The sequence below is a fragment of the Pezoporus wallicus genome, unplaced genomic scaffold (assembly GCF_028554395.1).
Source record: "Pezoporus wallicus isolate ANWC-B61680 ecotype Strahan unplaced genomic scaffold, APGP_CSIRO_Pwel_v1 scaffold_2584, whole genome shotgun sequence".
Taxonomy (NCBI): Eukaryota; Metazoa; Chordata; class Aves; order Psittaciformes; family Psittacidae; genus Pezoporus; species Pezoporus wallicus.
The window spans coordinates 13397656-13421012 of record NW_026642851.1 but is presented as its reverse complement, the minus strand read 5'-3'; the positions used below and the strand labels follow the sequence as shown (position 1 = coordinate 13421012).

The 23357-nt window shown below is 38.6% G+C and overlaps 1 protein-coding gene across 14 annotated transcripts in view; it reads left to right on the top strand.

Moving 5' to 3' along the window:
• Positions 1-23357, top strand: part of PARD3 (par-3 family cell polarity regulator) — a 450998-nt gene that overhangs the window by 138412 nt on the left and 289229 nt on the right. For all 14 annotated transcript variants that reach the window (XM_057432818.1, XM_057432824.1, XM_057432817.1 and 11 more), the window contains exon 3: positions 12007-12187. In XM_057432818.1, coding sequence (XP_057288801.1) covers positions 12007-12187 — 181 coding nt within the window. The remainder of the gene's footprint in view (positions 1-12006; positions 12188-23357) is intronic.

Sequence of the window (23357 nt, the reverse complement as noted above, 5' to 3'; positions counted from 1 at the left end):
AGAAGGGGAGGCATGAATTATTGCCTAATGTGCTGATTATTTTTGTCATTATGCACAAAATGAAGAATATTGTTATTGTTATTTTAAAATGCCAGAGGTAAATGTCTCTTTCTTTGACGTTTTTAAATACTAGATAATGAAGTTAGTTAAAAAAAAAATAAAAATCCCTATCTTGTTGTTTTTAAGACCTCTGATAAGTTTCTTGAGTGGAAAAAAGAAAGCGCTATACCAAAGGCAAAAGGTACACAGAGTTTTACCTCTTGAACAGACCTTGACGTTGATTTAAAATAAGCCTAATTTAATAGGTATTCTATTGCATAATACAATAATCTAGGCTAATGTCAAGGACAAGTGTTATCTATTCCTTTGTTGTAGTGAGGTATTGAAATAATGAGTGGAACAGAAGGGAATCAGAAAATGTTTGAAGTTTTTCATCTGTGTCTCTTGATGGGTATTTTTAATCACATTCTTCTGGCTTTTTGCATGCAAATTACACTGAACAGCACACACTATACAAAATGAAGAGCTGTATTTTACAAAATCTATTTTCCTGAAGTTTAATAACCTTACAAAAAGTGGCTTGTGCTTTAACTAACTAGGTATCTTTTTGTACCTCAGCTGAAATTCAAATCTCAGGTTTTAAATACTGCTGTTTTGATCCTGTAACAGAGGAATGGAAAGCCTGGTCTTTTTGGAGGTTTCTGAAACCATTTTTTTTCTTGCTACTAGAGTCCTGCACCTCCCAGTGACAGATGAGGCAACTGTTAAGATTTAATACATTTTTATTTCAGCAATATATCTTTCTGTGTGACACCAGCCCCTCTAATAACCCAGTGTCTGGATTACTTACTGCATAGCGTCACTACTTAACTGCTGACCTCTGTGGCACGAATAAAATACCGAACTCCTGTATGGTCCATGCTGTTGACTTGGAAATCTGCTGACCTTTAGAGTAATCCCATACCCACGAGCTCAGCTGCATGGAGAACAATTGGTATCTTTTTTGAGCCTTGTCCTTTGAGAAAAAGAGGCAGACTTTGATAGAGCACTCTAAAAATGTAAAATTGCTTCCAAAGTAACATTAACAACATTGTCCTCAGTATGGTTTGCATATACTCATTTGCGCTGAGGGATCAAAAATGGGAGATTAAATTGGATTATTCACTCAAATGTGTCCCATCTACTTTCCGAGCATAGCACTTTCTCTTCCAATACCATGCTTTCTTTATGTGCCTCTTACAGCCAGCGTAGATAATTTTTTTTCCTATTTCTTTTCAAAATGAGCTAAGGAGATACCATGGAAAATCGTATGTTGTAGTAATTTTGCAGAGTATGTCCTTAGCCTTGAACAAGAGGGCTGTTTTTACAAAGGGATTTTGGAAGAAATCTTTTCTGTATAAATAGAGGATTTAAGGAAATAACAGGGTAGCATTATACTCCATATGCTTTCAAAGAAAGAGATGGTGAAGAAACAACCCAGTACAAAAATCCCATGACAAAAAAAACTATGATTGAAAAACTTTCTAATTCAGGACAGAAATATTTGCCTCAGCTGTTCTCACAGCCCAGATGAGCACGGAATTAAACAATTTTAGTACCTGCAATGTGGAGGGACTGTAGCAGTTGAGGAAAGCATATTTCTAAGTGTAAAATCTTAATTTTTGCTGAGAAACATCAAAGAAAAAAAAGTTTAAAAGACAAAGTCTTTCTTTATTCCTGCACTCTCATTTTAGCAGTAGTTTTGTGTTTAGCTGCAAGCTCTGGAATCTCTTATCCCCTTATCTTGATCAAACCATTTTTGCACTGAAATGTGTCAGCAGTGTTTCTGCATTTTGGGTTTTGCACGGCTGCCCCTATTGTCCTAGAGACCAGAGTGCAGCGATGGTGCTGCCCACTCTTTAACCATGTCTTAGCTTAGCAGCTGCAAGTACCAGTGCTGATTAATGCATTCAGTCATTATCTCCACTGAGAAGGCTGGCATCCCTAGCTAATTCATACTGCCTGTGGAGCCTTCCTTGGCATGATTAAAATTAACAGCAGAAATGCAGCATTCGTAAGTGTGAATTAACATTACAAACTGGAGCTTCTATGTTTTCCTGGCCTAGCTGAGTATGCCCTACCAAAAAGAAATCCATCTACTGACATCCGTGTCCTTCTACCCATGTCTGTCAGCTTCATGAAATGTTGACTGCTTATACTTTTCTTTCTGCCAGCAATGCCTTCTGGCTTTGTTGGACAGGACTGATGGGTTGTCTCTCTGCAGGAGATGACAAATGTAGATGTTTTCTTTGGCCGTGGAACTTATCTGTTTGTTAGCTGGTGATGAAGTCCAAGATCCAGCTCTGGTGTTGGACTTGCTGTGTCCATGCAGTTAGTTTGGCCAGTTGAGCATGTCAGAATGGCTTTGCAGGATAATCAGTTTGTGCATGCTCTGTACATACTTGTGTCTGTCAGGCTGCACACATGGGCTGGTGGCTTGGGTCTCGTTCAGTACATTATGCAGAAGTAGTATGTCTGGTAGATTCAAGGTCTGAGGTCACGAAAAGCAAATCCAGCCAGCCTGATAGGAAGCTCGGTGGCAGCTACCTCTAATAGCCCTCGTAATACTTTTAGCACTGCTTAGTTATTGTCTTATTTCTTGGTCTAAACTTTAGCCTGACAACCCATAGAGGTCAAGTCGACAGCAATTCAGACAGAGTATAAACAAATTACTTTCCAGGCTGCCATAGTCATGCTTGCTTTTAGTTTGCTGCTCAGCAATAAAGAAAAGGGAGAAAAAAATACTGCAAATATATGTAAAATTAAACTAATATTTTTAAAATATTTTAAAATTTGACATATATTTCAAATAAATTTAATAGGAACTTACAAGATAATACCTAAAACTGCATTTAAATCCTACTGGAAGAAGGTTAGATTGCAATTTACTATTGATTCTAGATTTTCTCAGATCAGAGTCCTATAAGAGATGAATAATGAAAAGCAAAGTTTTAATAAAAAGCTTGTACATTTGCTTCAGAATTGTTTCTTAAAGGATCATGAAAGCAGAAGGGCTTTAAACTACCTGCAAAACTAAAGTGTCCTTTGAATCAATAGATGAGTCCTGATCTTGCAAATATGATTTTACTTGGTGTGTTATGTTGAGCTTTGAATGTTAAGGATGTTTATTTAGTCAGCAGATTTGAGAATGACTTTCAGTGAAACTTATGATCTGTTTTCCAGCAGTAGTTATTTTAAATCATGGGGCTTTGAAGGGGTAGGTTATGTTCAGCAAAGGCAAATGCAGAGTCTTCTGTATGGGCTGGAATAACCCCACACAGCAGTATGGGCTAGGGGCACACTGCCTGGGTGGAAACAGAACAACCCGATGAGCATGAGTGAGCAGTGTGCCCTTGTGATAAAGATGAACAGATCCATCCTGGGCTATATGAGCAAGCCTGTAACCAGCAGATTGACAGAAGTATTTCTCTCTGCTTCTCTAGTATTTTGGCCTCCTCAGTACAAACAAGGCATTGACATGATGGCCCATCCACATGCCACCAGAGTAAGTTAGGGGGCTGGAAAACACAGGGAATAGGAGACCTTCAGGGGTGCTGTATGGCTGTGCAGTTGTGTAAGACATAGCATTCTTGATATAGCTGCTGTCTGTCAGGTATGGCAAAGATGGAGCTAGACTTTTCTCTGAGGTGCACAGGAGTAGTTTGAGGAACAGCAGACATAAACTGCAACAAGGGAAGTTTCAACATGCTATAGGGAAAAAAAAAAAAATCTTAAACCCAAGAGTGGCCACTGAGAGAGATTTCGTAGAGAGGTTGTGGAATACCCATCCTTAGGATTATTCAAAATGCAACTAAATGTAGCCCTGGGCATCGTCCTCTCACTGCCCCTGGTCTGGACAAGATGATCTCCAGAGGTCCCTTCCAGTTCAGGTTTTTCTATGATTCTATATGAGCTTACACATGTGTATAATGCAAAAAAAAAATTCTATTTTAAAGTGAGAATTTGATAGTAGAATGTGACCCTAAATCTGTCATTCTTATTTTTCTAAAACGAATAAACTAGTAAAGTTATCACAAGAATATTAGTTGGTTGGCTTCCTTCTAGCTACATTACTGTGAAAAACTGTTAGACAAAGCTAGTTCTGTCTTCATACAATGGTTAGGATTGGAAAGGACCTTAAGATCATCTATTTCCAACCCCTCTGCCATGAGCAGGGACGCCTCACACTAGACCATCTTGCCCAAGGCTGTGTCCGACCTGGCCTTGAACACCGCCAGGGATGGAGCATTCACAACTTCCTTGGGCAACCCATTCCAGTGCCTCACCACCTCACAGTAAAGAATTTCTTTATATCTAACCTGAACTTCCCCTGTTTAAGTTTTAACCCATTACCCCTTGTCCTATCACTACAGTCCCTAATGAAGAGTCCCTCCCCAGCATCCTTAGAGGCCCCTTTCAGATACTGGAAGGCTGCTATGAGGTCTCCACGCAGCCTTCTCTTCTCCAGGCTGAACAGCCCCAACTTTCTCAGCCTGTCTTCATACGGGAGATGCTCCAGTCCCCTGATCGTCCTTGTGGCCCTCCTCTGGACTTGTTCCAACAGTTCCATGTCCTTTTTATGTTGAGGACACCAGAACTGTACACAACACTCCAAGTGAGGTCTCATGAGAGCAGAGGGGCAGGATCACCTCCTTCGACCTGCTGGTCCTGCTGGTCACGCTCCTTTTAATGCAGCCCAGGATACGGTTGGCTTTCTGGGCTGCAAGTGCACACTGAAGCCGGCTCATGTTCAGTTTCTCATCGACCAACACCCCCAAGTCCTTCTCTGCAGGGCTGCTTTGAATCTTTTCTCTGCCCAACCTGTAGCTGTGCCTGGGATTGCTCCGACCCAGGTGTAGGACCTTGAACTTCTCATTGTTGAACTTCATGAGGTTGTTCATGGCTGAAGCTGATGAATTAGGATAGGTAAAGATTTTATTGAAATTATAAAGGTTTGTCGTTTGTGTCACAGTTTCCCTGTTGAAACTTTGTTTGCCCTTTTTTCTCCCTTTAAAATGTTGGGTAATCTGTAAGTCTGTTAAAGCGGACATTCAGGTTAAACATACAGCACAGAATGCCTCTTAGATGCTATTTTTGCTAATTGATCTTTTTTAAATGTCTGTGGGTAGTAGTGCATTATTTGTGAAGATGTCCATTTTTTTATGTACTTTCTCTTACCAGTTCATTGAAACAGTAATTATATTTAAATGGGTTTTTAATGAGCCATATAGAAAAGTGAGCTCAAGGAATAATGAAAATTTGGGTCTGCCGTGGGGCTATTAAAGTCAGTTCAGTCATCAGAAATCCTACAAATTGATTTCATATTTAGTGCCTTTCATATCTAAATAATTATTGGCTATTGCCTTGCTAATTAATTTCCTGAATTTATGTATTTTTTCCCTCTTATACTCATCTGTTCATTCATAAGCAATTTGTATTTCAGGATGTTTTGCAGTCTGATGTGCCAGTAGCTGAAATCTGATTTACTGCTGGGCATTACTAAACAAGTGCTCTTTTAGCTCTGCATTGTAACACAGAGACTGGTTTTTGCCAACTCTGAATTAGTATACCCCATGTTACTATAGAAATCTGCTTATATTCTCTTGCAGTCTACTTACTTCAGTTGAGCTCCTTGCAGCAGAATTGTAGAGTCAGTTTTGTAGCTGCCTTGTGAGTTCACTGTACTGCCCTGCTTACAACTGAAAAAGCTTTTTTCTGAGGAAAGGAGGCCAGTGCTGCTCGTGTTAAAATTTTCTGCCAGCCTCCTCCATAAACTTTTTCCAGATACTTGCTGCACAGATCTGAGGGTGTATGGCAGTGCTCTGAGTGATTAAAATCTCTCACATCGGCAGATCAGGTGGTTGTCAAAAAGTGTGGGCAGAGACCTGTACACTGGGACTGCAGGACAGGGCTGGGCTTAACGCCCTGGCACCAGGTTTTAGGGGAAATGCTGGAACTAGCTATTTTAGGTGGAGATGTATTGATATGGCTAGTTTAGATTTTAGAATCTCATTTGGACCATTACAGTCTCTCCTTCCAAGGACCAAAGTTTCATGTGAAAAAGTTATCCGGTTCAGTTATTAAGTATAAACTGAGAACAGCAATTGTTGCCAGTGTGGGTGCCTCACCTGTAGTGGGTGTTGGGCTGCTTTAGCACTGACAGCTGGCTCAGAAGGGTTGTGATGTGACGACAGACAGCACAGGGGTAGCTTAGTGTAGTGAGGAGAAGCGACATGAAGGATGATCAAATTTGCATCAGTCATGCTGCTCCACTTCCCCCCATCCAATTCCCACACATCAAACAAAAGGTTTGAGTTTGGAAGTCTGCATATAGTCACTGAATTTGTGTTAGTGCTGGTCTTGTGTATGAAAGGTAGTTCTGCGCGTGAATGGCCATCCTGCAGGAGAAGATGTGGAGCATAAATGCCAGAAGACCAAACCAGCTGTGAAAGGGAAGATATCATCTGGAAACTGTGGTATGGGTCAAGAGGAAAAGTGCATGGTTCAGCCAAGGGAATAAAGATACTTCTGGCTGCTCAACAGATCAACTGCCAAGCAACTGGTTACTGAGCAGTGAAACAATTTTGGAATGTCATTCTTTGAAAGTATCTTGATGAGTGTCCTTCTGGAGAGAAGAAATCAGATACTTTAAATGGCTCCTAATCATTGTAAAAGATAAGGGATTTCAGTTTGAGTCTGTGTTAAAAAGTGTGCACTTGGATTGCAGAGGTATGAAGGATCTTCAAATCCTGTTTTCACATCCTGTGGTCACTTGCTGTCTTTCTAGCAGAAGAATGGAGCTATATCCCAACTGATGTTAAAATAAGTGTGAAATATTTACTGGTGCCTACATGTGAGTTGGTGTCAGATTCATCAATAAATATTATGAAAGAATTAACAGAATTTGGACTTACACTCTAGGAATATACAAAATTCAAGTCATCTTTTTGACACCCTTATTTGTCAATGTGGGGGAAAAATACAGCAAAAGTTTCTAGCCTTATGAGTTTCTGTGGGGTGGAGGATTTCTGGTCTTGTGCTGGAGAGAGGTGACCTAAGTGCATGATTTGATAATATTGAATTGTTTTATGTGGTTTTAGTACTTAATGAAAATGTAAATAACCATTACTGGTGTGAATAGTTTTTTAATCCAGTTAATTACCATTCAAATACTTAATCTTGTCTATTAATTAAGACTGCATATGTGTTTACTAATTTTTAATTACTTTTAAATAGACAGAAATTGTAATAAGTAATGTTGGAATGCAGACTGCTGTGTCAATATTAAAATAAATCAGTCTTCTTGCTTTTTATTTACATAAGTAAATATAACCTGGTTAGTATGATACGTTGAATCCCAGAGTTATAGAGAAGTTCATCCTAGTAACACTTTCAGCTACTTTCAGCTTTTCTTAGAAAGAACTAATGGTTGGAGTGTAATTAATTCTATACATGATGTTGAGGAAAGTCAGTCAGATGTGCTACAGAGAGCTGAATTTAGTGACCTGCTGGAATGCCTTCCTCCTATCCCAAAGCCAAAAGTGTCTCATCAAAACATTGTTTTGATATCTCAGGTGTAGAATCATTTCTTGGGACCCTGTTTGCTTGATGAAACCAGTATATTTAGCTAAAATAATTAAATTATGTTGCTCCCCCTTCTTTTTCTGTTTGCTTTAGAAACAGTCTTTACCAGTCAAAAAAGAAGAGCATCAAGTTAGTTGCTGTTTTTTAAACTGTACTATATATTTTTTGGTCTTCGGAGAATGATGGTAACAATACCACCCCCCCCCCCCCCCCCCCCCCCCCCCGACTCTTAAAATATACTGAAAAGTACCCTTTTTCTCACTGGGAGTACTGTTGAGGATTACTGCAGTTCTTTGTATTTTATTTAAAAATTGCTGTTCGTCAAACACTGAATGTTGGTTTTGTTGCTTTTGAAAAAAATCATACCTTTTGTTGATAATTTATATAAGATTGCTTATATTTCTTGCTCTGGAATTTAATAAATAGGAGCATTTTAGTTTATGGATATCGACCTTTCAAAGACTTGCTCTAATTCCATTGCTGAAGTGGGATGAACCTTTCCATAAGTTATGATCTAAGCAAAGCTGCCGTGTATACATTTGAAAGTGCTGCTGAATATTGGAAACTTCATTTTTCTTTTTCATTGTATGCTTATATATTGTAATAGGGACCACATTCTTAGTTGGTCAAAGTGAGGATTCTTCCTGTGCCAGCTTACATGGATGCAGGATATGGATCTGTATTGAAACCTCCTTTCCATTGCTTTTGCAGTATTATAATTAGAAATGTAAATATGCCAGTCTAAGTGACGCTTATCATTTATTATTTTTGCTTTGCGAAGACAGTGGTTTGTTGCTACTTGATTTTATCTCCCATTTCCAAATTTGTAGTTCAGTGATTGAAAAATGCAAGTACTGTATCCTATTACCCTGTTACACTGATTAAAACTGCTGTAAACTATTTAACCGCATTATCATGTCTTTGATGCGTTCAAGTTCAGGTCCCATGTAACAGAGGGGTGGACATAACTTATTATTCTAACTACTGTTATTATTTATTAATTATTATTGTTGATATTACATTTCATCTTTGGCTGTGGGGTTGTCTTTTTTAAAAAACCCAACTAATTCAAACAAGAGAAATGGCTTCACTTTTTGGTGAATTTTGGTAGAAGATCTTTTAAAGAGCTAATATTGACCTAATAATGGACAGCTAGGCTATTTTCTTCTTTCTTTATGCATTGTTATGGTTTGTTCAGCACTTCCACTGATCCCTTCCATGTAATAATGGATGGTGTGGTGAGTTTCTCAGGTCACTGGAGGTGTTGAGACCTAAAACTGAAGGACAGAGTACAGGACGCACAGCTCATGTTAGCTATTGGAAGTAATCATAGAATGATTCTGGAAAGGAGAATGCAGTTCCTTGAATTTGAAAGCTGGCAATGTGCATAGTTATGGTAATTACAGTAATGTATTTTTTCTTTAAAATAAAAAGTCAACATGGGAGCACTTTCCCTACAGCAAAGATGTTGCTTCTAGAAAACATAGTAATCTTTGTGTTCTACTCTCTTTGTAAATCTGATATTTAGAGCCTAGCAAAATACCATAGGTTTACCATTGACTTTAAGGCTGATAAAACCTGGTCTAGTAATCTGTGTTCCATGATTTGCCAAATGAAAAACATCACTTTGGCCTGTAAACATGACTGGCATCTCACTGACAGGCCATTTGTTTCCCTGGCATAGAGCAGTGCTTATTGCTGTGGATTCTTGCTGCAAAGGATTCTTTGTAGGTCCACTTGTGTAGCTTCTTTTTAAGTAGCTGTAAGGTATCTCTTCGTATATTATTTGGTTTATTTATTGTTCCTGCAAGGATGGTAGTCAGGGTGTGATTTCTGGGCCTCCAGAGGTACAAATGTGTGTATTTCTTTTCCTTAAAGAATTTCCCTTGATTAAAATAAAATGTGTTGTAGAAATCAGAAATGAATGCTGAATATCAGAAAACAGTAGACTGTGTTTTGGCTGTCCTTGTTTCCTGTGAGCTCATCATCCACAGTGTGGCATACCAGGCACTGGAAATCAAGATCCAACATTGTTTATTCACATAAAGTCTTCCAGTCATGAAGAACTCCTGGCTTATTGTGAGGAATGAGTGTACCTTTGTCATGCTGTTTTACAATGAACTTCCCAACCTGCATTCCTAATGCTAATTAGATTTGGAGAAAACTAACGTGACTTGTGTTTCTTCACATGTATGCAAAAATGTTGCAACCTGGTATGCTTTTTAATGGAACTGAAGCCATTTGAAGGTTTGGTGCTGTCAAAACAGCAAATACCTATGGAAATATATATATAAGATCAAAAGCTAAGCTTGAAATAAGAAACATTCAGTTTTAGATGTTCTGAAGTTCTATGTTGTAGACTGTCTGGAATGGTCAAAAAGCTGGAGGCAACTTACAGTAGAAAATATGTATATAGAGATTTATATGCACATACCTTTTTGCATGTATATAACACGTATAAAATACTTGCAGCAGCATGCGTGGAGTAATATTTTTCAGTCAGCCTCAAAGGAACAGAATATAATTTGAGAATTTATCTTGAAATGTGCCATGCAAAGGAGAAAAAAAAATTGATGTTTCATGTCTAGAATTCTTAAATACATCATTTGTGGTTTGTTCTAATACTTTACACATCTTTGCTTGTGGATTGATTTATCTTCAGTTGCTGGAGTTTGGTAATTAGTTTGTTATAAAGCAGTAAAAGTGTTATGAGTAAAGTGTTTCTTTGGAGAAATACGCTTCAATTTTTTGTAAGCACTGGTATTTCACAATGTGATAGAACATTAAATTTCCAGTACTCCTGAGATACTGACATTTTAGATGTCAATTCTCTTGTGTGTACAGATTTCTCAATCATAAGGTAATGAATTGTATGTTAAAACATGTTCTAGCTGTCTGCAACTGCAGCCTGGTTTTCCCTTTGCTCCCTACCTTTGATATATCACTGAAGAGAGCATGGACGTTTTGCCCATTACCGATTCATTCCTTCTGTTTTGCGCATGGCAGAGCCGAAATTTGTATTAGGTATGGAATTACTGGCAGAAATTCGCTACTCTCTGCAGTTTCAGAACTACTCATTAAAAAAAGTTAATGCCTGAAAATACTTTCAAAAGCTGAGTTCCCAAATTGTTTCCACTTGGGCTTACAGTTGCAGTTTTAATTTTTTTTACCAGTGTTTGTGTAGGTTAGATTTGAGTAAAGGGACTAATACAAAAATCTGTAAGGTGAGATGATGTCAAATTCACTTAAAAAAAAAAGAGAAAATGACATCTCTGGTTCCTTGAGATCATACAAAGCTTTAATTGTTGTTATAACAAAATAAACAATTTGCAGAGATCAGTGTAGGTTTAAGTTGATTTGCTGCATTTACCCTACCAATTTGGACAGAAGAATGTAATGTTTTCTTGGAAATGTCTTTCAGGCATTACATTATAGATTAATTTATGGACTGCAGAATGCTGTTATCCATAAAACTTTTTTACCCATCTTGAAAATTAAGTTCTATAAAGAAATGTGTATAAAAGATGGCCATTTCTAGGAGGTCACCAAAGATAAATTGGGATAAATTATATGTTTCAAATAAAACCATTCATTTACAGCGGGAAAAGAGTTACTCAGATTTACCAAAAAACACTGATGTTTTTCCTGTTTCCCTTGCAATGGTGAACACAGATTTAGTAAATCCTTATTAAATTGGTGACTTGGCCAAGTTTCAAGTTGGGCTTGAGTTCTTAGGCTTATCTTGGAGAATTAGACTGCAAACAAATACAGAAGTATCTCCAAAAATATGATGAAAGAAATTTTGCAAGGGAAGCCCGCAATTAAATCATATTAATAGGTAATTGATTGGTATGTAGCAGATTACTAGATGATTACTTGCAGTGATTATAACACTTTTGGGTGGCTTTGTATTTTGTCTGTAGCTTTCAGTGTATATTAAAATGATTTCTTGTATATTTTTATTCTATAATAATTTGGTTTTGCTCATGATTTGGTTTTGTAGTAATGATTCACATAGAAGTATCAAATCACAAGTGATAAATTCCAGTGCACAGATATCGATTGGCACTCAGATAGTTTTCTGCATTTCTGGGTAAGATCAAGTTGTTTGACGGGGAAGGTGTGACCCTTCCTTTCCTGACCTGGTGCCATTCATTCTGTGGCTTGCAGGGATGGGTTTCATCTTCCATCAGAGCTGTCAACCCTTTGCACTATACAGTTAATGGCTGATGATGTTGTGATCTGGGCATTGATCTACATCTCTGTTGATAGACATTTCTTGGTCTTTGGAGGAAAGAAATGATGAAATGCTGATCTACAACAGCACTTTGAAGTTGCTGAAAGTTGTTTTTTTTTAACAGTAGATTAAATTGTCGTTTGCAGCTCGTGGCTGTATTTGATGAGCAAGATCCACATCATGGAGGTGATGGCACCAGCGCCAGCTCCACAGGCACGCAAAGCCCAGAGATCTTTGGCAGTGAGCTTGGCTCCAACGCAGCATCAGCCTTTCAGCCTTACCAAGCAACAAGTGAAATTGAGGTCACCCCTTCAGTCCTTCGTGCAAGTAAGTAAATGTTCTTAACATCTTGATGTGTTTCGTCTTAACTTCTGAGGATGCCAAGTGCTGTTACCCATTAATGCTGCTGGGGAAATGATTCATTATCTATCCTGATTGAACACTGATCAGAGTTGAGAAACTATGTAAATACTTGTTGCGTGCAAGTAAACAAACCTTTCTGGTTTAATAAATTATTTATAAACTGCTTTTAGAAGCAATAAGGTCCTTCTGTGCTGTCAGTTTAGAATTGTCCTCACCCTGAAAATCACAGCAAAGTTTCCAAATGTAGTTGCTGCAGTGTAATTCTCAGTTTTCCAGTTTTCCTACATTTAATGAAGAAAAAGATAAGAAGAAACTAAAGATAGAAGCACTTTCTACTGAACCTGTCAATGTTGCTAGGTTATGCATGTCACCTTTCTATAAAAACACCTGCTGATACATGCATTTACTGTGTTGCAAAAATACACTTCTTTAAAAACCAGAAACCAGTCAATAACATCCCTTCGTTTATTTCAACATGAGGAACATTTGTTGCAAAGCCATGAAGCAGGAGTTACATATCACATTTCTTGCTTAGGCAGGATCTTTGAATATCTCAGCTTATTGAGAAGATAAATCATGCCACTAAATTTACTGTGTAATTTCCATTGTTGTTAAAAATACCATGCAAACAAGACAATGTTGGATAAAGCATTGTTCCTTCTTATGTGTAGTGTCTGTCATTTCACTCAGTGAACTTCTGAAGTAGTGACTCCGCTCCAGAAAATTCATAGCAGAAGTTAGTAAGTCAGTTCTTTGATATTCTACAGCTACAGTTTTTAAAACAGCTATTTGGAATTATCAAGAGATTAATTTTCTGTAGGTGTACTTTTAATGGATAAAATCTGTGTTTAAGTAATCAGGTATATTGCAGATGGAAAAGTTACCACTCTGTTTTAAGTTTGAGGGGTTTTTATACCAGAGTGTTTTCTGTAAAATTAAAGGAGCAACATTTAATAATTACCTTATGTTTAGTTTAACACGTGTCTCTTCAAGCTATAAATATGTTTAATTACAACACAAAACTAAATTAGGGGAAGGATTAATGGCAGGATAAATAAGTATCCTGGCATTTCAGGACCCTTCCATTTGACTGTCACTAGGGTATGACACTGCTAAGTGCATGTCTCATTTCTATGCATAAGCCAAAAAGCAGTCCTCATGGGTTCTCAACTTGGGGGGGGGGGGGGGGGGGGTAGTGGTGTTGGTGGTGTTAGAGCAGGCAAATACATACACATTTTCTCCGTAATGTGATTATCTGGTGTATTATATAGTACATTGGTGTTAGTGCATCAAAATCATATAGTGCAGATAAAATTCAATGATATACTAAGCAGCTCACTTATCATCTTTGGTGTCATTCTGGAAAATACATGGAATACTGAGCTAGTTCAGTGATAGCTAAAATGGCCAAAAATTGCTTTGAGACCCTACAATATAAAGGTCTGTAGAAATGCAGAAGACTTTTAATACTGTTGGTAAGAATTATAGCTCTTCGGACACTCTTTATAAAAGCATGCAATAATAAAATGGGTGAAAATTTGTCATAACTAATGTTATCAGAAATCAGAGATGTTCTTTTATCTGGCGAATTCCTTCTTTTCCCCTCTTTTTAATGCTGACAATTAGATATATTTTGTTTTTAAATGTTCCAAATCACAGGCTTAGAATCCCAGTCCAGTAATATTATCCTGTATTAAACATACCTATTTCAAGAATTTCATTTAAATATACATTGAAAATGGAAATAATATCCTTATTGTATTTCCTTTATAACTTGTGAAGTGAAGCATAGCATACAAATGGTATTCTCAATATTTCAAATAATTATCTTCTTACTGTGTAAGTTCTATTCAGCAAATAAAACCCATCCAGTTTTGTGGTAGATGCAGATCCTGATTATCACATGTTGACAAGGTCATATATCTATTAATTGGATTGGAGATGGGATACAAAATTGCTGTAATTATTGTAATTTTCTAGCTAATTGCAGGGTTGGCGGTGAATATTTTACTTCTAACAAATGAAAAACAGTATTCCATCTGAAATTGGTTTATAGCATTTTAGACATTTTGTTTTACATCTCTGGTGCTTTTTGCTCACAAGCTGGGCTATGCTCCTCAGCAGTTCCCTGGCTGAAGCATAGCTTGGTGCCATTCTGCTACCACTCACCTGCATCTGAGGGGTACAGAGGAGCAGTCTCCGTTCGGTGGCAGCATCTCAGCACATTAGGCTGGGGCTGAAGGGCCTGCTGAGATTTTCGTTTCTTTGTTCTGGTTGCCATGCTACCCTTTTGTTTGTTTATAGATCACGCCATCGCTCCTCTCCCAGCAAGGGAAAGGTTAGCTAGATCAGGTCCAGCTGGAGAAGTAATATTCATCTGGACTCCTCTTTTCCCATGCACAAACACAGCCTGTACTTTGCACGTGGGGGGTTGTGTCAAATTGAATCTTCCCATCTAAATGTGGAAACAAAAGTGAGGCTGGCCCATACCCCCTGTGTTGTTTTGCAATCTGAAAACACAATCCATCAATACAAACAGTTGATTTATTTATGTTTCTTATCTAGCTCTTTGTTTTTTACTGCTTTTCTGTTACCCAGTTTAAACTTCCCCTTTTTCTATTTCATCAGTCGAGCTGCATTTTTTTTTTAAGCATACAGAACACAAGGCGTTTTTTGTGTATGCCTGCGTGCTTTCTGAGAAGAGGTTGGAAGCTCGCTGCAGAAGATTGTTAAAGCAGACTGATGTTTATTCCCTGCTGAAATATAAACTGGAGGCGCAGGTGAAAATTGCCAAACCTAATGAGCAATTTGGCGGATAAGACAGGATGTCAGGCGGTGACAGTTCAGCAGCGGGTGCACTGCCTGTGAACCAAGTTGTTTGTTTCATAGTACTGCATTTAAATATTGTAAATAAAATCCCTTTCCAGCTCCATGAGATATTGTGAAAAGGGTCATCTCTTTGTCTAGTTTTCCTTTTAAGTTATTTAGTTCTGTAAAATAGCTAAGGGTGGTCTTAGTTCTTGGTCTTGGTGTGATTACATGCTACAAGTCCCTCTCTTTCAGCTGTTACAGTTAAAAGAAATTTTAATATATAACATTATTTGGGAAACAACATTAAGAGAGGTTTAAATTATGTGTTGTGGTATTTTGTTTCCCTTGGTCCAATGTAGAGAAGAGTAAGGGGCTGGGAAATCTTTCTTTCTGTAGCTGTTTAATGGTGGGGGTATTGAGAAGCCAGCCTTTTCTCACATGAGCATGCTATTGCTGCAGGCAGCACAAGCTGTAACAAGGAAAATGCCAGTTAGATATTAGGGAAACAGTTTTCACCTGGAGAATGAAACAGGCTGCTCAGAGAAGTTGGGGCATCTCCATCCTTGGAGATGGATAGAACTTGACTGAACATGGCCCTGGGCAACCTGATCCACCTGGTCCTGTTTTGTGTGGAGGGGTTGGACCAAAGGACCTCCAGAGAGCTATTCCACCTGCTGAAATTACCATGTAGTTCTGTGACTCCAAAGATAATTAATAAAATTCAAGTCTTTATTTCCTAAAGCTATTATTTGTAAAAGCAAATGATGTTCTTAGTGAAATACCTAACAGAGACTTGTGCAAGTGTATTGTGCATGTACAGATTCCCACCATAGTCTAGTATTTTGCTAGTCTGTGCCAGTGGGACACCGACCAGTTGACCGTGCCTTCACAGAGCTGCTGTTTTTGTTTTCAGAATGTCTTTGGTAGGTGTGTCAGCTCCTTAAAAATGAGGTACAGAGTAACTGTAAGGTTCTCCTAAAGACTGAAGGTAGGCATCTCCCCGAAACACTGGCCAGAGGAGTCTTAAGAAATTACTAAGAGCTAGCTGGAAATGCTGTACTCCACTGATATATTTGCTGAAGTGATCTTTATAGATTTTAGTAGGATTCTCAGCATCAGTTTCATATTCTTGTCATAGAAGCAGACTATGGGACTAGAAAAAAAAGGCTCTAGATGAGAATATTATGAAATGAGTGCATAGTTGCATGTGAAGATGTACTCAAAGTGCAGAGAAGCAGAGAACTTGCTGCAGCTTCACATCATTGTTACTCAGCAGCATGGCTGTTGCTCCAAGGTTCCCTCTGTGCATGTGTGTTTTTACCCTGCCATAAGCACAAGTTTATTCCTCACAGATAAATGCATGCATGCAGAGACTCACTGGGAATTCATTGCTATATTAAAGTTCATGACCTTGCTTGCCTTTGAATTTGTGGATCTCTCTGCTTTTTGAGTGGTGTTCAGTAGTTTGCTGGTAAATTAGTAGAACATATCAAGTATTGTATCTAAGGGCTCATTTAGGTTAAGGGCCATTCACTGTTTTAATAAATCTGGACTGGAATATAGAGTGTTGCATAAAAAACTAAGATGGACTTTCAAGCACTGTGGATGTCAAGGTTTCAGTTCAGCATTTCACTTCATACATTTTTAAAAACTTTTGAAATCAGTGAGGTATGCACAGTCACTGCATCTAGAAAGAAAACTGTAATTTGCAAGGTAGTACTGGGTGAAGGATCTGGGCATTGAGTGCACTATTATAGTGCGTCTGGACATTATGCTCTTCCATCAAAGGATCAAAGGCAAATGCTGCTGTAGGCTCACTAAAGTATTTGTCAGCAGAAAGATTTAAGCTGGAGTGACCACTTGTGGTGCCAGATTTGAAGAAATTGTAAACAAGTTGTAGAGCACAAAGAATAAGATGCTTTGGACAATATAACCAATCATCAGAAGGACTGGTGTACTTAGTTAAAAACTGGTGGGGTCCTAGTCTTCAGATATATTGTTTTTTCTCTTTATCCATGTCTACTAAGAGAAGGGAAGTTGGCATTTCCTGGGCAAAAAGCTCCTTTTTGTAACCTGAAGGGCTAAACATTTTTACACCTCGTGTAACAAAACATTCTTCTGTGCCCTGCTGAGCACTGACCTGTGCTGTAGGACAGGAGGACAGCTGGCTGGTGGTGGTGGATCTGTCCTGTTTCTCGCTAAGCCAGCATCACTTGGTATCCACAGGTGGGCCACTTGCGTCCATTGTAAATATGCATGTCTCTTTTCTTAGCATCTCACAATCTGAGTGTTCAGAAAAATCCAATAGTAAGCAAACCAGTTAAATGTGTGAGCACATAAATTAGTGTGTGAATTTCAAGTACTTTAAAATTGCTGTTTTAAATATGGCACTTCACAGATCTGATACAGGTGTTTATCTAGAGTCCCAACTGCATAAGCTGAGAATTGCTTTGTTAATATTTTTAAGTGCCTTTGTTTAAAGGTTTGGAGCGCTTCATGTTCATATGTTGGTAAGAACTGCATAGGTGAGTTCATATTTGTTCTGGTTTCAAAAAATGATAATGGCTTCAGCACTCTTTCTCACAAATGTCCATTAGAGATGTTTTCATTCTTACTTATGTCTCTCTGACTCCATATTCAGCTGTGAGTCAGGTTTATATATGGAAATAAAATAATTTCAAATGTTGAAGAACTAAGGAAGCAAGAAATTAGAATTATTAAAAGTATTTCATTATAATGAAAGACTATGGCTTTACAGGCAATGCTTGCTAATGTCAATGTGAGGTTTTCCACTAGCACCACTGACCTTTGGGTCATGTCAGCTTTCAATGGTGGATCCTTGGTCAGAAAATTTCATTGATGACCAGCTGGTGTTCAAGTGCCATTGTTCCAGTGCAGTTCCAGGAATGATTTTCAAAAGATTCCCTAACCCATTTCTCCTAACCCATTCCCACTTTTACTTCGTTGCCAGGTTCTTTCTCAGATGTTTCCTTTGTTGTGTTGAATAATATGAAAAGAACCTCAAACTGAAGGCTTGCATTGAGCTGTTGGCAGCTGAATAAGGAAGGTTTCTCATGCATCTGAGTTTGAGGAGAAGATTTAGCAAAGTCTGTTTCCTCACCTTCTGGTGCTCTTGCCCTTCAGGAATTCGTATTCATTTATCCCTGTAGCTCTATCAAGGATGTGATTGTTTTAAAGCCAGAGTTATTGAATCAAAAAATCAGCACCAGGTGCTGCTTTCTTCCGTGAGACTAAATTTGTTCATTCTACAGCACGGTTCTGACTTGAGTGATCTCCAGTTGGCGTTTTCTGCAAGCGTAGTGCTCTGCTGTTAATTTGGGATTGTTAAGTAGTTTAAAAACCATGTGTTTTTGATGAGGCCGTGACACGTTTGTAAAAACAAATGGATTTTAAACTGCTTAAGTTTCTAAATTAACCTTTAATATCTTCAATCTTCTCAGTATACCATCAAACAAAATACTGTTTCTTCTAGTAGGATTAAAAAATACCTGAAACCAATAAAAATAATGAATTTTAGAACTAACTGAATTCTCTACAGGAAACCTAAGTAATCATGGGGCATTTCCATATGGTGAGGGCTTCTGTCTTTGGGTACTGATAGTGGGTAGTAATAAAAATATGGTATTGTGTACAAATACCTAGTGGTATTTTGTACCATAGCTACAGAATATAGTACAAGAGAGATAATAAATAAGGGTTATGAAGATACAAACTATTGAATGTGAACAGTTTAAGAAGTCAGGTTTGGGTATTAGTCTAAATTGGACATCTTAAATAGATTTAACTTGAAAAAGAAGCTATTACGGAAGTTGCAGCTGTATTCTGAGAACATTTCAGTATGTGTGTGTGTGGTGATGGTGGTTGTGTTTGCTGGGTTTTATTTTCCCCTCTTTAAATGAAAGGTAACTTATTCCTTTAGGGAACTGTATTTTTATGTATACAATAAATGTAATGCCATTTTATCCAATCAAACATTACAGTGTAACTGCTGAAGTCCATTGTACTGTACCATGGGTTAAATCCCATTGTGATAACATTATTTGTTTATGGAGTTTGGCATCTCACGTGTCAATAAATGTAATACCACTCACATGCAATAAATGTAATATCACTTTCTATAGATGATTTCTTGACTACTCCTCTATTTCTTGTTATTGCACTATAAGCAAACAAGAAGGAGCACAGTAAAGGCAAGGAGCATGAATCTGAAATAGTAGGGAATGTTTTTTCATGGTGCAGGCAACCACTCTGTGAAATTTTTTACTTCATAGAGGCATGTGTTCATATTACACTTTTTTTTTTTTTTTTAATCCAACAGTTTCAAAAATTCTCCTGCAGTATTTATAGGTACTAGTTCTGAATGCAATAGAACAGTATGCTTCAAGGCATCCTTAATACCCAGAACCACCAGTCCATGAGAGTAACTGGTATCCTGCCTGTATTTTACTTTGCTTTGAGGCAACAGCATTGGTCTCCGGTGGGGTGGACTGCTGACAAAATGACTTGCAATTTGCCGAAAGGAGAGGATGCAGAGCTTGTCAAATGTACTTAATTATTCGCTTAGTCCTAAGCGGGGTGATCTTACGGGAAGGGTGTTTTTCGGGCTCGTGAAGAGCATTGTGAATGCTGGGGTCTCTGCTTCATGCTGTCTACAGGGTTACCCTGTGTTCAGTGCAGGAGCTAGTGCATGCACACTTCTCCCTCCCCCAGTATTTTTTGGTATTTTTGGCCACAAGCTCAAGGCTGTAAAATATTATACTTTAAGTATATCCTTAATTAGGCTACTTCAGTGTACTTCAGTGAGAGCATTGTTGCTTGCTTTTGTTCTTAATTCACAAGAGATCTTCTTGCTCCCTTCTTTACTGCATTTGCAGCATGTGAACTCTTTCAGATGGGGATGTGTTTTGGAGACAGACCATCTCTTTTGGTGATTACTGGGAAAAGGATGCTTTAAATTCTGTGTTTTTTGACATGTTCTTTTGAGGGGGATGGAACAGGGACAGATGGCTGCTAGTTGTATAGGCTTGTTTTTTAGTTTCTTTTTTATTTACTCTCTGATCCACTGAAAAGGACTGAAAGATGATACGGAGAAAAAGGAGTGGATGAGAAACAACTTTGCATTAATTTATTGCCTTACTTCCTACTTTAAAAAAAGATAAAGTTTGTTCTTTCTCCCACCCATCTCTTGTAAATCTTAAATGAATTGTGTATGTTAGATGAGCTCCAGCTTCAGAAATGCTGTGGGTTCATGTTAGGGGCAGATTAAACATTTGCGGTGAGAATCAAGCCTATGTGTTCAGAAGAACTTTTCTCCAAATATTCTGGCCCCTAACAGCACTGGATGCCATGGAAGTGACAAACCTGGCTTGAGCCCCTGAACCTGGTCTGAGCTGAGCTGAAGCAGGAGCCTGCTTTCCTGTGTCATGGCTTGGCTCAGTGCAGCTCAGTATCTAGGACTGCTGGGCAGTCAGGGCTCCCTCCGTGACACTGTGGGAGCAGCCAGGGTCCCCCTTTGGGACATAGCAGCCAGCTTGCTGTGGGGGCTTTCACCTCCTGGGCTGGTGCCAGAGCTCATCTCTTTAGGATTGGAGGTGGATGTGAGCTCGGGCTGTGTTCCAGGTCTGTTTCTTGCCTCTGTTATGGATTTAGGTAATTAATTCTGTCAACATTTTTGGATTTACAGAAACTGGAAGTGATTGTATATATGGGAAGGGAGTTGGGGACCAAGTGGGTTTACAAACAAAAGCAAAAAGTGGTGCTAGGGTTAAGATAAAATATCTGTGTTACTACTTGCATGCAGAGTGTAAAGGGCTGGGCAAAGGGAACAATAGCTAGGTATTGTGTTAGCTTCTGGAAATTGTGCATATGAGTAAGGCTTCTCAAAGCAAACTTTGACCAACCATTAAAACCTTATCCTGAGGGGTTGGATGTGATTCAGGTCTCTGTACAGCACTGTTCACAACTAGAAGTAAAATTGGGACTCTTGGCAGTTGCTGGAAATCAGCTAATTCAATGCAGGCACTGTGGATGAGGTTAATGTCAACAGACTTCAGGTTCTGCATCTGAGCTAAATACTTGAGGCAGCCCACTTTCTGATTCCTCGAGAGGAATGGGCACTTTTGGGGTGAGTTCATCTGACCCATTTCATCTTCAGGATGACATGGAGTGTGGCCTAAACTAAGTGCACTGTGGGAGGAACATTGTTGACCAGTTAGGAAATAGATGTTTGTAAATCCTATTCTGTATATGATTTACCTCACACTGTAAATTTTTATATGACAAATTTCTTTTCTTTATGAAATAGGATGTTGCTTTCATTGCCTTAAAAAAATGAACATTTGTATATTTGGAAGAGAAAGGCTAAGTGACGTCGTACAAAGCAAATAGGTTTTTAATTTGACCCACAGAGCAATTTTATGTGTCCCAAGGAAGTACCTACACAGTCATAATTATGCTAGGTAAGTACATTTGGGTTATGGACAGTAAGTCATGAACGCAGATAATCCCATTTAAGCTTTTTTTTTTAGAGTAAAATTGTGTTTGAGAAGCTTCCATGGAATTTTATGGTTAAACCAACAGCATCATCTGCCTTGGGTCTGATGCTGGTATCTAGTCACTTTCTGTGGTGCTGCTCCCAAATTGATAAACCTCTGCAAAGAGGCAGCTGCAGTGTTTCTTGCCACATGTTCTCAGACCTTGAAGAATAACAGATTATGTCCTGTGACACTGAAAAGCCAGTGTAAATCTGGGGAACAAGCATGACATGGAGATAATGAGCACCAAAGGACTTGAGTTGTCTTTACTGCTTTATTCAGTTGGGTGCCTCTGTACCCCATTCCCTCATGCACTGTGCAGTGCCTGGGAGTTATGGACATCCTGCCCTTACTGCTCTTCAGAGGATGCTGGCTCCCTGTGGGCTTGGGAAAGGAAAGCTGTCTGTATTTATGCTCAGGCTCTGAATGGGTGGCTGGGGAAAGGAGCCATCCCTCGAATATGGCTATTAAAGTAAATGCCTTTGCAGGTTTGCAAGCAGAATAAATGTGAGCAACATCTGCTGAGACTGTTTCAAATGAAATAACATTTGAAGCAATGCTTGCAGTTCATTTTTAGTGAATGACAATTTAGAGAATGGTTACACGTGCCTTGTTAACCAGTACTATATAATAAACAATCTCTCAATGGTTTTCAGTAAGTTCTCTCTTGATCTCTCTGCTTTTGGGCTGTTTGGAACAAACAGAACTTCAGAAATGTTTTCTGCATATGCAAGCTTCTCCACTGAATACAAAAGTGATGTTATTTTCTTCTATTCCAACCCATTTTAAGCTCTGGTGTTTAAGACCTTCATTAGATGACAGAGGGATTTTAGGTCAAGCACTGCCTGACTTTCACAATGATTTCCATCTGAAGGGTCTTGCGTAGTGAAGTCTCTTCATGTTTTATTTAAAATTTTAGTTGGGCTCTTGACTCATGGAAAAATAAATAAAAATGAAGGGCTGACTAGGAGTGCTGCACTGAAAAAAATTATGGAACTGTCTTTTCAAATGAACTGTGTGACATTTATTTGTGAGACATATCCATTAAGTGAGTGAATAAAGTTACTGCTCTAGTTTGACATAGTAGGCAATATTTCTGTGAGTATTGTACATGTAGGTGATTTACCTCTACCTCTGTTTTAAGTTCGCCTTTAAAGTAATAAAACATAAGTGGGCAAAATCTTACCGTAATCCTGCTTTCCCATAGCTCTTTGCTGTGTTGCTTAAAATGGAACATTACAATGAAATAAGTATTTTTACTTTGTCCACCCATCAGGGTTGGGGGAAATCTGTTTGCAGTTATTGCTTGTACTCAGTATTTCCAGTTTGCAGATCAGCAGTGACCAGGGGTGTGGGATGTGTAGTTGAAGGATCAGGGAGAGGGTCTCTGCCAGAGCTCTGGCTCCATGATGAGCAGGGCTTACAGGAGAAGTAAGCGAAGAAGCCATGTGTAAGAAGTAATGGAGGGAAAGAAGAGAAAATGGAACTGTTTTAAACCTAGCCTCTAAAAAGTGAAGGGTAAAAAAGCTTCAGTGAAACTGCAGCTGAGAATATGCATAAATGTTTATTACAGCTTGGTCTGCGTATTTCTTGTGTTAGCTGACGAGTTTATCCTTAATTGTGTGTGTCTTTTGGCAGCTTATCTGTACAATAGTATGTTGTGGTGGCAGCAAATCCAGAAAGCCCATGGAAGAGGAGAGTACAAACTCTGGTCTAGTGTGAAGTGTCCCTGCCCATGGCAGGGGTGTTGGAACTAGATGATCTTAAGG